This window comes from Balaenoptera acutorostrata, chromosome 18, assembly GCF_949987535.1.
Source record: "Balaenoptera acutorostrata chromosome 18, mBalAcu1.1, whole genome shotgun sequence".
NCBI classification, from domain to species: Eukaryota; Metazoa; Chordata; class Mammalia; order Artiodactyla; family Balaenopteridae; genus Balaenoptera; species Balaenoptera acutorostrata.
The window spans coordinates 3421030-3439124 of NC_080081.1; the positions used below are offsets into that span (position 1 = coordinate 3421030).

The 18095-nt window shown below is 37.8% G+C and overlaps 1 protein-coding gene across 1 annotated transcript in view; it reads right to left on the minus strand.

Annotated features, from left to right (window-relative positions):
• Window positions 1–18095, minus strand: part of MYO16 (myosin XVI) — a 545489-nt gene that overhangs the window by 151691 nt on the left and 375703 nt on the right. Inside the window, exons 22-23 of the mRNA XM_057532523.1 lie at window positions 7052–7204; window positions 5314–5514 (exon numbers count right to left, since the gene is read on the minus strand). Of these exons, the coding sequence (XP_057388506.1) occupies window positions 5314–5514; window positions 7052–7204 (354 nt within the window). The remainder of the gene's footprint in view (window positions 1–5313; window positions 5515–7051; window positions 7205–18095) is intronic.

Consider the following 18095-nt stretch of genomic DNA (forward strand, 5'->3'; position numbering starts at 1 on the left):
TGTATAAATCATCAAGGCCAGTCATACAACGGGACACTTACCCGAGATCCCAAAAGAATCACTTCATGCCAAAAAAGACATGATCATAATAAACAACATTCAGACAAAGACCTTACGAGCAGACACCAAAGAAGGTCAAATACGTAAGTGTCATATATTTTATAGCTATTAATCTTGACCTCTGTTTTCATGAATTTAACTCTTATTACTTCAGATTGCTTTACTATCTCTTAATCAACTTCCTTTTCTCACGTTAAAATGTAGGAACTTCAAAATACTATTTCCTATTAGAGTTTAGGAATCCCCTTCATGGAAATTCAACTTTCCTAAGAGCCAGTGTCTTTTGCCAAATCCTATTCTTCTTTCCTTCAAGATTCTTAATTTTAAAAGCCAATAAAATTAGACACACTTCTGGATTTCATGCTTATCCATCATTTAAATCACTAAAAGAAGTTTAAGAGCAATTCCTAAAACAGGTAACCCCATATAAGGTTTAAAATTTGCTAAAACAAATAACAACGATAAAAAAACACACAACTCACAGCTTCCTTAATTCAAATTCATGCTCATTAGTGAGACCCTGTTAATACTTCATGCACAGCCTCATCCCATTTACTTTAAAATATTTCTGTAATGGAGATTGGAAAATACACCACGTTCCTATGAGTAATGAAAAATTCAAATGTGTTTAGGGAAGATCTTCAGCTACAATTTAAATAATGTTGCTTAAACATTTCTAAAAGGACTTCTGAGCCTCCGCTCCAAATGAGATTCAGAAGCATGGCAGGGTCTCGCAGTCAGAGTAGAACAGTCAGATGTGTGGGTCTCTGGGGGCGGGAGGCTGGATGTCAATATCATCACCAGCAGTAATGATCGTCCTTCCTATGAGATAGGGCATGTTTTTACTAACAAAACTAGGTAAACCAGGCATGGAGGGGCAAGTGGTGATAAGAACTCTCTAGCACATCCATCTGGCCAAAGAAGAGACTACGAACAAACCCACGAACCCCAAAGCCATTGAGGTCTCCTCTGGGATCAACTTTATCATCAAAGAGCTATTCAGGATTGCTCATCCTACTGTCCAAAATAGACCCTGCCTGCTGATTTTAAGCCAATTAGCTCTTTGCTACATCTCCTGATTTATAAAATGCAGAATGTGCTGCTTTCCTTGAAAATGCAATAGCTCAAAATTTAAGTATACGAAGTTTTACATCTGATGATTAGAATGGCATATGGCTTGACATATTGCCACAAATTACATAGAATCTATACTTTAACATGTGAATGAGTCCTCGGGGAGTCCTTGGGCTAAGACTCTTTAGTACATCTCAGTGAAATGAAAGACTTTTATAAAACCACAAAATTGACTCCAATTATGGAAAATCCTGCTTTAAAATATACAGGTGCTTTTACAGGAAATTTCGTGATTCCACAGGGCTTTAGCTATGTGGCAACTAATCAATTGGCTTTCTCTGCTTTGCTTTATTGCTATCAGAACTCAGTGAAATGATTCCATTCACTCAAACTCTTCATTGTTTTTCCCCAGATTTTCTTAAAACCATTGACATTTTATTAGGTGCTTGTAGAATACTTTTTAAATGCAAACATACAATAATTAGCAAGCAAAATTTTATTCCAAAGCTTGGTACCATTCAGTTTAATGCAATTATCACTTATTGAACATCTAGTATATCTTCAAGATACAATACAAACACACTTACAAGGCGGGTCAGGTATATACCGACTGAAGATAGCTTCCACGAAACTAACAGAAAAATAATTTTCCAAAATCATTAGTTATACCTTATTGTAATTTTTCAACTAAATCCTATGAATTCAACAAATTATTTTTTTTAAGTATCAAATAATTCATTTATTCATCAAATATTTATTGCTGCATTTTATGTGCCAGATACTCCCCCAGGCACTGGGGATTATCAAAGAACATAGAAACAGAGATACTTGCATAATAAAATGTCCATCAAGAGGTGAATGGCTAAAGAAGATATGTACATATACACAATGGAATATCACTCAGCAATAAGAAAGAATGAAATAATGCCATTTGCAGCAACATGGATGGACCTAGAGATTATCAGACTAAGTGAAGTATGTCAGACAGAGAAAGACAAATATCATATGACATCACATATGTGGAATCTAAAAAAATGATACAAATGAACTTATTTACAAAACAGAAATAGACTCATGGACATAGAAAACAAACTTATGGTTACCAAAGAGGAAAGCAGGGGGGCATAAATTAGGAGATTGGGATTAGCAGATTCACACTACTATATATAAAATAAACAACAAGGACCTACTGTACAGCACCAGGAACTATACTCAATATCTTAGAATAACTATACTCAATATCTTAGAATAACCTATAATTCTGAAAAAAAATGTATACATATTTATGTGTAACTGAATCACTGCTGTACACTTGAAGCTAACACAACATTGTAAATTAACTGTACCTCAATAAAATAAATTCTGACACAAAAGCTTTTGAATTGAAAAGTATTCTAACATTCTAACATTTGAATTGAAAAGTAAAATAACATGTTATTTTATTATGCAAGTATCTTTGTTTCTATATTCTTTAGTAAATTCTTAATATAAAGAAAATATAGATTAAAAAAGCTGCACATAGGACTAAAAGGTTGCTACTGTTATAAAAAAAAATGTAAAGGCTAAATCTCTCAGCTCTAAAGGAGAGTTGATAGTTTCTGAGAATATCTATTTATTATATTAAATCATCCACTGACTTCCTCCCCACATCCACTAAGCCATCACATAGCACCGTCCCACCAGAACTTCTCACAAAGCTGTTCCTTGGCCTAAGTGCCCTGTCGAGGCTCACTTCCTGTTGACCCGGACGTCTCTTTTCTCTTCGTTTCTGTGATACTTTTCTTTCCTACTAACATCTTTCTCCCTCTTCTCCATGTGCAATTATATACATTTCCCAAACTATGACTAGGTTTCCAGAAGCAGCCAGCCTCCCAATGTCAAGTATTTTCAGCATCTCATGGGAATTTCCATTAAAAACCTCAAATTCCAAACATCTAAAGCAGAATATCTTTCCTTCCAAACAGCCTCCTTCTCCAGGATTTCCCTTCTCGGTTGGCTTAAAACAACCTCCATCAGTCAACAGGGTGAGGCCCTCAGGGTCATCTCCAGCTATGTCCCCTCCCTTGCTCCACACATTCAGTCACTCACTCTTCCCTGGGAATGCCACCACTCTGTCCTGCCGCTTTGGCTCAAACGCAGTCCTTGCTGGAGTGTTTCCATTGCCCCCCCTCCTTTCTTCCCAACCTACCTACATCATGTCCTCTGGTTTTCTCACTTCATCCCCCACCCTGTCTAAAACCATCTGATAAGTTAACACTGTCAAGAGGACAAAGTCCTGAGGCGTACATGCATATTTATTCATGATTTCACCACAAACAACCTTCCTAGACTTTTTTCCTACCAACCTCCATAGACTTGACCAAACGTCTGGTACCATTTCCCAACTACGATGTGGGTGGAAATGGCGGAGTGTTAGGTTTATCCTGGTCACTTCCTGCCCTGCAGATGTTGGAAAGTGCGAATATTACTTCTACCAGACTCCTTTGCAGCTAGGGTCCGCTCGTTCTGCGGCTTCCACCTGTCTGAACTACTGCCCGAGATTTAGAAAGTTGAAGTGGTGGAGGCTGCATTTCTGCTGTGTCTGTGTTTTACCTGGTGAGCATGTCCAGGAGATGTTGGTTTTCTCCAGCACTGAAGGCTCCAGGCTCAGCCACTGACTCTTCCTTGTTGAGTGCCGGGGAATGGGCCTCTTACTGGTTTAGGTGGCAGCAGTTACTGGGAGTCAGTACCTGTAGCAGCAGTTTCTCAATCAGGCTGCAGGCTTCCTGATCAAAGACGTGGCCCTAGCTACAGAGGGAGCCCTGTCCTGTGGGGTGGTTTTAAGGTCATTTCTGAAAGTTCAACTTAGAGTCCCCCCGAAAGTGACTTTCCCGCACTGAAGTTATTTTCTGCTTGAACAGCTACACAGGATTCTGTCCTTTGCAACCAAATCCAGACAGACGCACGGTTCATTCATTTTCAGAAGCCCTTGTCTTTACTGGGAGGCTCCTCCCTCTCAATCTCAGGCAGCTCAGCACCCCCTTAAAGGCCAAGGTCACGTTTTACCTCCTCTTGAAAACATTTCTACACTCTTTTTTGGAGCCAAATAAATTCTTTCTTCTTTGTGGTAACAGAGAATTTTGTTAACATGACTAATATTACTATGAGCAAATTATAGCGTAAGTATTTGTTAACTTTCCTTTTCCTTACTTGACTGTGACACGTTTGAGGGCAAGAAATACGGTTTACTCATCTTTGATCCTCTAGTGCCCTGGGTTTGGCATATAGTAGAGTCTCAGTAAACACTGGCTGAAGTGAACTGAAATACACTGAGAGTGAGAGAGTGACTAGGGATTTCACCCCCTAATAATGTTATTTGTGCTACATCCCAAACAGGGAGGAAAGTCTGACGGCTACAGATTCAAAAGTGGAAGAATTAACTATAGATGGAAGCTGGATCGGACATTAAGTGGGACGTGGATGTGAGCATTAAAAGATGGATAAAATTTGACCTTGTGAAGAAGGCAAGGAGGATATTTCCAGCTTGAGTGTGAAGAGGCGTCACGTGTGGGGGGAGGGATCTGCAGAAAAACAGGGAGTGGATTGGAAAAAAGAACCTGAACAGGGGTTTTGCAGAGGAGAGTTGTGGCAGGTAAGCCTTGGAGGAAGTGATAGGGATCAGCTCGGAGAAGCCCGATAGGAGGCTGGCCTCAGGACTGTGACATGTTTTAGACAGATAAGAGTCAGTCCTTGAAGGATTTGAAGAAGGAAGCATGTTTTACAAAGCTGGTTAGGGAATGGAGAGGGATGGGAGAGTTGCTTTCTTCTTTAGGTTTAGGAAAAGTAATTTAATACGAACAACTATATTGAGGGTAAGTAAACTCAGATGTCCAATGTTTGTTTGGATTTTGAAAATATCCCAAATTTCACAGAAGAGCTCTTGTATTAAATCCAGGTCTCTTTTGCTCGTATTATTAAGTTATAAATATGGAAACGTTATGAGAAGAATCATACCGCATGCTTCATCACCCACATTCTGAAGATGTTAAGTCCTTATCAGGCTTAGGAAAGAAACATTTTCTGGGTTGTTCACCCAGTTTCAATTATCAAAACTCTAAAATATCAAAACCTTTAAGGCTTGTTCTTAAGACCTTTGGCCCATTAGTGTGTACCATAAATTGCTCAGTTCTCTGAACTCACCCGTCCTGCGTAGTGCATAATGGTGAAAGCTGTGCCTTGGTCTTTGAGGGCGAGGTTCCCGTTCCCATCCTTCATGGGGGAGTAAACTGCATTTGTGTTTGAGGATTCTAGAAGACTGTGTAGCTTTTTGGGAAGACTTGGTTCCATTGACCAAATCATTTGACTTTCTTCATCCAATAAAGAGAGAAATCCAGAAGGCTTCTGAAAGTTAAGAAGAGAGAGTTCTTTCCTTCTATTACTCAATTTGCCATTTTTATTACTGCTCATGCATACCTTTTACAGCCTCACCACGTTCATACAAGCACTGAGAAAATAAATTAGTCTTTATTATCAATACATGTTTATTTCTGTTCATTGCTGTATCCACACCACCTAGCAAACCTCTGATGTCGTGTTGGTTCTCGGTAGTATTTATTGATTAGAGGAATTGAAAATAAATAAGTGTATTTTAAAGTCATTAAAACGCTGGCGTTGTTAAAATATATATTCTCACCTTAACAAAAATAAAATTTCCAACTACAGAAAAGTTGTATGTTTTCTTTCTGGTATATAGACCTACCTATTTATAGGTAAAAATGCAAGTTTCACCCTATACTTGGTATGTCTTTTCATTTCATTTTGGGGGGTATCAAAGAGGAGTTGCAGCAGAAATATCCACTGACATTTCCAGTTCATACTGATGAGGGTCCTACTATTGAAATAACCATTCCAACGATGAGACCCCAAGGACGATAACCCAAGAGACAGAAATAACTTCATTCTGCTGGCCGTGGTTTAGCAGTCAAGGACATAGCAGCAAGCGAGAAGGAGGGTAGTGGGTACCCAAGGCTTCCCATATACAAGTAAGTATATATTACTGTCAACCCATCTTATAACCTTAAGGAGGTAAACTGTATACTATGTGTGTCATGATGAGGGAGGGCTTTCTGGAGGAAGAGAACTTCTTCTGTACTTAAACCAAGGAATGTTGACAAGTTGGTACCAGAAACAAGAACACTGCACATATTCGGAAAATGAATAAAGTTAATTTGTAAGTATACATTTATAAAAATAAAGGGTAGAAAATTATATACTGTTCTCCTCAATAGCTAAATGGTGTCAGTTTTAAACACTGTTCAAGTGTTTTAGAAATATTATTGGTGAATCTATATAAAGCCTTATATTAGTAGATAGAGACTGATGTTTGTGTGATAGATTTTTGCTTTTATGATGGCGATATTGAGGCAAAGATTCTTGCTTTGTAAGGTAGGAACAATAAAGATAAGCATAAACACCTGCAGAAATACTAAGATGATATGTATGTATACATATATTTTTTTCTGCCAAGGTTTTCCATATTCAAACTTAGAAATTTAGAGACAAACAAGATTCTGCTGAATTTGTTTTATGGTCTTGCTAGTCTTAGAGTTACTTTATAAAATATTATATTTGTACAATGGGTATTTATAACTATGCCAAGAGGAGAGTTTTAGAGACATAACTGCAGTTGAATATTTTTTATAACAAAATGATCTGATACTTCTTGTCTTTTTAATCAATTGGTAATCCTTCAAATGCCCTTTCAGAGAAAAGGTCGTGTGCTCCTCAATCAACACTGAAAGATTATAAATAAATTAGAAATTGCTGAGTCTCCCATAAAGATATCCTCAAAATAAGGCCCTGTGAAAGGAAGTTCTTTGTCTCCAGTATATTTAAATGCATGCATCCTGTAAAGTATCTAATTATATTATGTGAATACCTGGAAAAAAAAATCCAAAACTCCAGTCTGGTTACCAAGAGAATAAGCCGTTTCCATGGTAACTCCCTCTTGTACACATTCTGTTTGCTCCTGTAGAAAAAGCACTTCATTGATATAGTGGTGCATCTTCTCATTGGTCATGTTGACACAGAGCTATTGTGGGGAAAAAGGAAACAAGTCACAAGATGATTCGGCATGCAGATCCATGGTTCCAGGACACATTTCAGACCAGTGAAATGTTGACTCAAGAACAGTCAGCACAGTTAGTGTATCTAGATGCCGCACTACAGTCGTCCCCGAGAAGCCAGAGTAAAGAGCTTCACTTGACACTGTTGACTTCATATGGTCTGATTACGCCATTGAAGTTGAGCGTGTTAAAAACAACAAGAAGTATAATTACAGCATTAACTTACAAATTTGGGGTCTAAAATATATTTGAGTATTTAAAAAATATTTCCAAAAGGAATATATATTTGGGCTCTTGTCAACAAATATTATATATATATTTCTTTATCCATTCATCTCTTGACGGACACTTAAGTTGCTTCCATATTTCCATATCTTGGCGATTGTAAATAAGGCTACTAAGAACACTGGGATGCAGGTATCTTTCCGAATTAGTGTTTTTGTTTTTTTCAGATATATACCCAGGAGTGCAATGGCAGGGTCACATGGTAGCTCTATTTTTAGTTTTTTGAGAAATCTCCATACTGCTTTCCATGGTAGCTGCACCAATTTACATTCCCACCCACAGTGTGGGAGGGCTCCCTTTTCTCCACACCCCACCAACACTTGTTAACAAATGTGTTATTTCTTACAGTTGTAATTTCTTAACTTAAAAATACCTTAAGATATTAGAAAATAAAATAAAATAAAATAACACAAATCTAGCCAAGATGAAGTCTTGCTTTCCCTCTGGGCTATTCTCCTATTTTCTGCTTTTTTCTTCTTTTTTTAATAACAAAAACCTCAAAAGAGTTGTCTTTTCTTCTCTCAAATTCCTGTCCTCCCCACTATTCAAACCACACCAGTACATTTTTGCCATCACTGCTCCACCAAAATGGCTTTTCTAGAAGTCACCAGTGATATGTGCATTTCTAAATCCAGTGTTCAACCCTCCGTGTTCATTTTCCTTGACCTCCCAGTGATGTCTACAGCCGATTCCTCTGCTTCCCTGGGGCACTGCCTCCACTGTCTTCCAGGACATCCACTCTCTCAGTTCCTACCTCACTGGCCACCCCTTGTCCATCTCCTTCTCTGACTCCATCCTGGAGTGGTCCAGCGCTCTTCCCAGGGCCTCCTGTCGCCCATCTCTACACCCACTACCTTTGTGAGCTCAGGAAGTCTCACAGACCATCCCGTTCCCCCATCTGCACTATGTTATACTAAGTAAAATCCAAAGTCACTTAGAAATATTTAGAATTCTGTAACTCACTGAAAATAATTAAATATGAATAATTTATATAAATCGAAGTTACCGATAAAGCATTTGTAAATGGAAATCAGATCTCATTTGCAAAGGGAACAATATTTAGGATTATGTTTAATGTGAAATGGGATGTATTTATACAAAGTAAATGCCAAAGCTACTGTAAATCGCACAAGACTGGAACAGTCACCCGAAGAAAGAGAGACCGCCCTGGGTTCCCCTTGTCTACGCACCCAAATTCTTCCCCAGGTCTGGTATCACCACAACACTTGCTAAGTAGGACTCCTCTCAGACATTCCTGTCCCTCTATGGGGAGCTCATGGCTTCTCTCCTGGATGCATAAGAGCAGCCCTTACATTCCAGCTTCCAACCAGCAAGCCAAGTCGCCCCCCATAACCAACACCAGAAATGCCCTAATTCTCCATACAGGTGGTCTAGGCCTGCCCCTAAGGGTGTGGCAATTAATAAATTAAGAATAACACATGCATAGTTTTCCATTTTCTCACAGACCTAGCTATTTGGGAGGATGGGAATTTATGAGATTCTAGGGACACGAAGAAATCTTAGAGGGAAATTTTTTCAGAGAAGAAAAGAAGCAACATATTGGAGTGCAGGGCATGGGTCAGCACATAGAGGGAGTTCGTCCTGAGGCTGGAATGGTTCGCTGAGAAGTTCTATTCTTTAGTTCTTGCCGGGACCAGAATTTTTTAAGTAGAGGCAGCTCAAACATCTTCAGAAACAGGGTGATTGGAGAATAACAGGATTGCAGACACGGGACTACCCTGATGGAAGCATAAGTTGGAGACCTGAAAATGTAGAGGCTCTTATGACCTAATCTAGTCATGTTATTTGGATGATGAACATACATCGATATTTCACTATTAATATAATAAGTGGAGAGTACAGTAGAAATATACCGAATACAATATTTAAATAACGTATTTAAATGAGATCTAAATACCATATATTGACACACAAAGAAAAACCAAAATAATTCTTAGCTCCAGGTCAAAAATGATGGCCCAGGGCGACTGCCCTTGTTTCCAATATTTTTTCTTGTTTCTCTGTTTCATAGTAAAAAATGGTTTCTGTAAATTTGGTGACCGGTGAATGTCTGTAGACTGCGTAAGCTTCCCTACTGCATTCTATTACAAAATAAGATCTTCTGTTTAAGAAAATTAACAAGAAAGAGGGAAAATTGTTATCTGTATCTCCCTCATTCCCAATTAAATAGCTTGACATAAAACAACCAAAAAAAATGTGTGTGTCCGAATGTCCCCTTGATTGTCCCAGCCCTGGCCAGTGCCTGTCTGCAGCAGGTAGACTGCAGTCTGAGGGCCCAGGGAGCTGGGTGTCCAGGGGCCTGGAGGGACCGGTGGTCACTGGGACCTGGTTCCAGCTGTTTAGCTATTTAGCAGGTAGGGGAAGGGGAGGGCCCCAGGGGACTTGTGTTTTCCAGTGACCCCTTGTCCCCTGCCCTGTCTGGTTTCATTCTTATGTATAATTAATTAAACCCTCCTTTTTTAAACCCGAAAAAAAAGTTAAAAATAAAATAACTATGCCACATTGCTGCTGTCTTGGAAGTTATGTTAAAACCTGAAGACCTTGAGTGAATTTGTTCAAACTTGCAAAATCCCCCTTTTTTTGCATCGTCTCTTCCTCTACCACTCCATCCACGATCTCTGAAATTTTTTGAATTTTCTTCCTTCTATCTGATTTGGCCAGTGGTTAACCAGAGCTTTTCCCCTCTGCTCCCTGACAACTAGATTTCATGAGATATATGCAAAGCTGAAAGTTCTTTAAATTTAAAACTAAATGTTTCCTAAATAAACTCACACTTCTGTGGATCAATTCCCTGAATATAAAAATATTGAAAATATAATCACTTCATTTGAGAACATACCACATAGGACATTTAACTTTAAATGTTTGATTGTTAAGGCAAAAAGAGTTTGAATACGGACACAGACCCATAAATTCTGCACATGAGAGCTGGCAAAGGAAGGGCTGGAATTCAGTAATTAAATATCATCTGAAACATATTTCCTTCCTTGTACCTGATACAATCTAGCACATTCATCCCCTTGAATTGTCCCATCAAAACTAACTGATATGACATGAAAGGATGCTCAACATCACTAATCATTAGAAAAATGCAAATCAAAACTACAATGAGGTATCACCTCACACTGGTCAGAATGGCCATCATCAAAAAACATACAAACAATAAATGCTGGAGAGGGTGTGGAGAAAAGGGAACCCGCTTGCACTGTTGGTGGAAATGTAAATTGATACAGCCACTATGGAGAACAGTATGGAGGTTCCTCAAAAAACGAAAAATAGAACTACCATACAACCCAGCAATCCCACTACTGGGCATATACCCTGAGAAAACCATAATTCAAAAAGAGTCATGTACCACAATGTTCATTGCAGCACTATTTACAATAGCCAGGACATGGAAGCAACCTAAGTGTCCATCGACAGATGAATGGATAAAGAAGATGTGGCACATATATACAATGGAATATTACTCAGCCATGAAAAGAAATGAAATTGAGTTATTTGTAGTGAGGTGGATGGACCTAGAGTCTGTCATACAGAGTGAAGTAACTCAGAAAGAGAAAAACAAATACCGTATGCTAACACATATACATGGAATCTAAAAAAAAAAAAAAAGGTTCTGAAGAACCTAGGGGCAGGACAGGAATAAAGATGCAGATGTAGAGAATGGACTTGAGGACACGGGGAGGGGGCAGGGTAAGTTGGGACAAAGTGAGAGAGTAGCATTGACATATATACACTACCAAATGTAAAATAGCTAGCTAGTGGGAAGCAGCCGCATAGCACAGGGAGATCAGCTCGGTGCTTTGTGACCACCTAGAGGGGTGGGATAGGGAGGGTGGGAGGGAGGCTCAAGAGGGAGGGGACATGGGGATATATGTATACATATAGCTGATTCACTTTGTTACACAGCAGAAACTAACACAACATTGTAAAGCAATTATACTCCAATAAAGTTGTTAAAAAAAAAACAACTAAATGATATCAGTAGATCAAGATCTATGTTAATCTTACTTATGGTGTATAAATCTCTAGGAATGATTCTGGAAAGACAAGTCATTTTCTATAAAACTGTGTGGCATCTGTCCCTAGTAGTAGGCCACTGTGAAAGAATACATTTTCTTGTTGCTGTCATTTTAATCATAAATGAAAAACAGAAATTTCTGAAAATTGTTGTTAGGGTAAAAATGAAAAATTTTTAAAAATATTCAATTTGCTTAAAAAATAATATTTTGAGGTGTTCCTCCCATCTAATAATGTGATAAGCTCCTTTAGTCCTGAGACAATTTCTTTACCAAAGATTAAGAAATGCTGCAAAGAAATTTCTTCAATTTGGAGTGAAATATTTACAGTAAATGTACAGAAAATAAATGACTCCATTATGAAATGAAACCACTGGAAAAGATTCTCTTTGATTAGATGATACACACAATTGTAATTTTTCAAACTTTTTGACATTAAAATATGCATTGAATCATTTAAAACAACACAAATAGATCTTACATCTCAGCAGTTTGATTTAAAAGTAGTTATGGAAAGTGTGACTAAATGTTATATATTTTGGGAAATAGGTTACTCAAGAAATAAACGGAGAAGCCATGAAAATAACATGATGTCTGTTACTGCAGGAAAAAATAAAAACGTCTGATAAAGGATTCTGAAATAAGACCACCAACGGCTGATTCTCTACTGTAGAAGAAATATCCAAATTATATGACACTTACCTTTCCCCTCATTTTGAGATGCTCTAATTGAAAATACCTAGGTAGATGTGGAGGTCTCAAACACATTAAATATAATAATTATTATAAAATATATAAATTATATCATATATGACATATAAATTGTAAAATATAATTCTCTTACCATTTTGCATTCAGAATAGACCTCAGCTCTGCAGTTCCAAAAATTATTTTTGATGACAACTGACTAAATCGTCTTGCTCCTGACTTTATATCTGACCATCTCTGTATATAAACCTGGCTGTAGTGTTTCAACTGACTCAAGCATTTTTATAATAAAAACTAGACATTTTAATTGGTTTTGTTTCCTAATATTTTACTGAACTGAATATTGGCTTCACTGAATTGATCCACTGGTTTAGTAAGAATGGTGATGTCAAGTGTGAATGTGGATAAAGCCGCAGTCATTAGAAAGAGCTGGAAAAGGGCTTCTAGTCTTTTTTTTTTTTTTTTTTCTACTTTTTTTTCTTTTTCCCAGGAAGGAAAGTCTAAAGCAGAGTACCAAACTTTGGGTAACAAAAAAATGATTTGGCCTATGCTTCTGAACAGAGCAACTCAGTTGAATGCTTTCCTGGTCAAAACGATTCATAAAACATAGAGCTTCCCTCCTGAGCTTTACTTTTTAAGTAAAGCTTTATTTTTAAGCTGCAGTGTCCGGTGGGACTTGGTGACATGGGGTGATCCTTACAATATATCTGAACCTTTAATTGTACATTGTGTTCTTTGTATTCTGGGGAGAAAAAAGAAGTCATTTATTAAAATCCCAAGGAAAGATCCAGCTAGATGTGTACAACTGAGCAGCCTGTGGAGTGATTTTTGACTTGTAACTTTTTTGACAGGGGTGCTTCCTGAAACTGAAGGTGGACCTGCATTTCTAAGAGAGGCGAGTGAAGCTGGGTATTAAATGAAATCACGGGGAGCACACGGAGTTTGAAGTAGACTGTTTTTCAAACTCATTTTGAAGTGAGGCATGCATTAAACATTTTTACTAAATCAGTTTGCCTTTCCCTGCTCTAAACTGTTCAAAGCACTCACTGTTCGAACAAAAGTTAAAATATAAAAGAAGTGCTAATAGCATGAACTTCAGGAACTGCCACGAAAGGTAGCTAAGGGGACGAATGTGGACATACCCTGTGGCAGGCACCCTGCTGGCAAGTGGAAAAATACATCCCGCCAACCAAATGGTGGCCAAAATCAGGACAAAAACCTGCACATTCTTGGTTTATTTTCACTGAGCTGTGTTGTGTGTGCATATGCAGGTGTGTTTAAACACCATCAGAGAAAGATAGAATGAAAGATTTGTAAGGCAAATTAGTTTATGTATCTAGAAGCATAAATCTCCATCAATAATTGAGTATATCACTGACTTCAATGCAAAACAATCATTATTTTTACTTTTTAACTCTATCCATCGGAATTATGTTTGGGTTTCATTAAATTCCCACGTATTCCTCAGAGGAGACTTGAATGTGGGTAAAAGGTAGGTATTCATAAATGATAACGAAGAGTTATTAAGAGCTGTTTAATTAGCATGCGCCTTCTCTGATTAAAATACATGCTTTGTACATTAGGTGCCATTGCTGAGTGGTTTAAGAATAAAAATCATGCACCCCTTGAAAACACTCTTTACTAACAGACTATCATTGCTTATCCAGATGGCCTATCATTTGTATTAATGACAAAATTAATTTCTTGAGTAAATTTTCACCAACTGTTCTCCCTTTATTTTTATTACTCAGTGAAATTTATCTGAAGCAAAAATATAATAAAGCATGATGCATGCATCACAGAATTAAAGTGGAGATTAATTGAAGCTCACTCCAGTTGAAGACAGAGCTCCAGGCGTTAGACAGGGATTCGAAATCTTACTGAACATTAGAATTAACCGGGAGCTTTTAAAAAAGGCTGAAGTCTGGGCCTGACCCCAAACCAATTAAATCAGAGTAGGGCCCAGGCACTGATATATTTTGAAAGCTTTCCAGGCGATTCTAATATGGAGACATGATTGAACACACTGAGATAGACGATGGCATACACAGTCCATTACCTGATTTCCTCATCAGTTTATACACACACACACACACACACACACACACACACACACACACACGCATACATACACATGATGCATATATCATGCAGTTACACATTAAAGGACATTTGTTCCTGTCCAAAATGTCCTTCAGATATCTGGCCGGTGAGACCTTTGGTCCATGCCAAAAGGTCCTTGATATTTGGTCCTGTCCAAAACCTTTTGGCATAGACTAAATATACTCAAGGACATTTTGGATAGGACCAAATTTCAAGGACCTTTTCATGTGAACTAAATGTCCTATGGAGGTTTTGGACAAGACCAAATGTCTGCTAACCCATTTTTATCTGATGGGGCAGGAATGAGGTCAGGTTTCAGATATTCGGTATTTCTCAAATATGTTCAGCAGAACATTAACTGCATGAGACGTCAATTACTATTGTCTAAAAAACAACACAACAGAAGCCTATTAAACACTAAGCCAAGCCAATAGTCTTCTCTGCAGGGGCCCTTTCTGGGGCCTTCATTGTGTCAAGTGTACTCTGCATCTCCAACTTACTCTTTGGAAGAATGCCTCTCTGGGTTTCGAGACTACTGTATATGGTTTCCCCGACCAATCAGTCATTCCTGATTTCAGCACCTTATCTATAAAATGGCAGGGGTGGGGGTGATGAGGGAAGAGTATGTCTCCGATCTGTTTCAGCTTTAAAATGCTATAGTGTATTTTGCCTTCTTTGAAATTCCTATTATTGTAGAGCCTTTCTTCTCTCCATCCCTGTTTGGGAAAGGACATGTTCCCTTTCTCCCAGCACCATCTATCTTGACTTGACAGTGAGAAAGGCCACCTCTGCCAGCACTCTGATATTATTCCATAAATACAGGAGCCTGATGCTTGGGGACGGCGGCGTGGCAGGGCTGCATCCCTTGCTGGAGTCCTGTGTCGGGAGCCTCATTCCCAGATCCCGGGCCCGGGGCACTGAGGGGACCTGCTTCTGCTCTTGTTTGTTTTTTGGTTTTCCAAAACCAAACTACTTTCCACCTCTTTTTGGTAGATTACTGTTTCTTAAAGGAACCAAACACCCTTTCCTCCCCTGGTTTCTCTTTGAGATTTTTCAAATCAAACTCTGTGCAATAGGTTTTAAGCTAATAGAGATGGCAGTTACTTCACAGGAATAAAGACACTGGTTTTACACAGATTTAAAAAAAACACTTTCTCTCTCTCCAGCAGTTCTTTTAGGGATTCTATTACTCAGTGCAACATAGATTCATAAAATAAATCCAATATTTTAATGCGTGTAACTCATGTCTATAATCTCCTTTAACATAAAAACCACCACTGTTCAGGGATTTGAGGGACTGACTGAAGGGGTCAGCCAACAATAAACCCATTGGCTAATTTTCTTGCCATATTCTATGTAACAATCTGCTAATGTCAGATTGAAAAATACAAATGCTACTGAAATAATTGTCTTTTTCAAAGAGTTGTCATTATCCAGGATTAAATGCAAAGTCTAGAGATACTGAAAAAAATCACAGACTGCAGAACCGTGGTCCTGAGGTGTCAAAGGAAGAAAGAAAATGGCACAAAGAGCACTGCTTTGGGACCAGATGGATTTGCATCTGAATTCCCACGTGGCCCCGCAAAGGCTTCTGGGACGTCCCTTAGCTTTTTGAGAAGGTTGCTGCAGGAGCTAGTGATCATACAAGAAAAGCATCTGACTCGTAGCAGGGGCTCTAGAAATTGTAGCCACTGGTGATTATTAGCAGAAAACTAAATGGAACCATATTCGTAGCACATTGGGGGCTTTGCATCTGCACAGCCACTGCTGTAAAGCTGAGCTTCTTCCTGGTTAGTTGTCATTAAAAGAGCTCAATTCACTCTTCTCTAAAGTGACCTGATATACATTTTCAAATCCATATATTCTCCCTATTACATTCTGTAACACTTCCTTTTAACCACCCTGGTGCAGGCAGGCCTCAGAGATAGTTCGGGTTTGGTTCCAGAACATGGCAGTAACAGGAATATGGTAATAAAGCGAGTCACATGCATTTTTTGGTTTTCCAGTGCATATAAACGTTATGTTTACACTATACTATAGTCTATTAAGTGTGCAATAGCATTATGTGTGAAACAATGTATATACCTTAATTAAAAAATACGTTATTGCGAAAAAAAAAGTGCTAACCATCACCTGAGTCCTCAGCGAGTTGTATTAGTAACATCAGAGATCACTGATCACAGATCATCATAACAAATATAAAGTAATGAAAACATTTGAAATATTATGAGATTACCAAAACGTGACAGTAGACTTGCTCGATGAAAGGTTGCCCCCAAACTGTAATTTGTAAAAAATGCAGTGTCTGTGAAGCCCAATAAAGCAAAGTGCAGTAAAAGGAGGTCTGCCTTCACTTTACAAGGAAGAAGATATACTTGCATTCTCTAACTTATTTATTCGGAATGAATAAATGCATTTGGTGAAAAACTCCACTATGGAAAAAAACAATTAATATCACATAAAATTTATTAAAAGTTTATTGCTTCTATATTTAATAGAATAGATAATATTGTGTCTTAAGAGAAATAAAAAATATATACTTATGAATGGGAAGCAATTAAAGTTTAGAAAATTTACAATAATAATAAATCTTTAAGTCTAACTTTCAAAGAAGCTTTGAAACTGGAAATAGTGCAGATCATTGGTTCTGGAAACAGATCTTGGCTCTACATGTCCTTCCCTGAGTTACTTAAATTATCTGAGCCTTGGTTTCTTTAGCTCTAAAATGGTGATATTGTTTAAGTTAAAAGGTTTCAAGAAAAAAATGTCATTAAATGTATAGTTTACATGGTCAAAATTGCTTTCTTCTACTTCATTTTTTATTTCCTCAAAACAAGTTTTCAGAAATTGTTAGCCTGAGGACCTCTAACCACACTATTTTTAAATACAGAATCCAATATTATTATAAGAAGTACATTAAAATAGCATCTCATTACTTAATTACTCTGTATTTTTCTATAGAAACCTGAGTAGCACTATACTGGGGTTCTGCTATGTAAAAAAAAAAAAAAATTTCCTTATTCAAATTTTTCTTAAACTGTGTTATCAATAGCTTGGTGAGTTCCTGAAAAGATTTCAGAAAATTCAAATCAGAGAGCAGAAAAATGTGTTAAGACAGAGTTAGATATTTAATGTATGCATGATTTGAGAATCTGCATATTTAACAATAAAATATTTTTATATTCATAGATCAATTCATTGAGCAGTAAATAGATCATACTGATACCTAATAGCTATCACTATCAGAACATGAGCTATGATTAAATACTAACATGAGGTATCACCTCGCACCAGTCAGAACGGCCATCATTAAAAAGTCTACAAATAATCAATGCTGGAGAGGGTGTGGAGAAAAGGGAGCCCTCCTCCACCGTTAGTGGGAATGTAAATTGGTGCAGTCACTATGGAGAACAGTATGGAGGGTCCTTAAAGAACTAAAATTAGAGTTGCCATATGCCACTCCTGGGCATATATCTGGAAAAGACAAAAACTCTAATTTGAAAAGATACATGCACTTAATGTTCACTGCAGCACTATTTACAATAGCCAAGACATGGAAACAACCTAAATGTCCACTGACAGATGAATGGATAAAGAAGATGTGCTATATATATATAATGGAATCCTACTCAGCCATAAAAAAGAATGAAATAATGCCATTTGCAGCAACATGGATGGACCTAGAGATTATCATACTAAGTGAAAGACAAATATTACT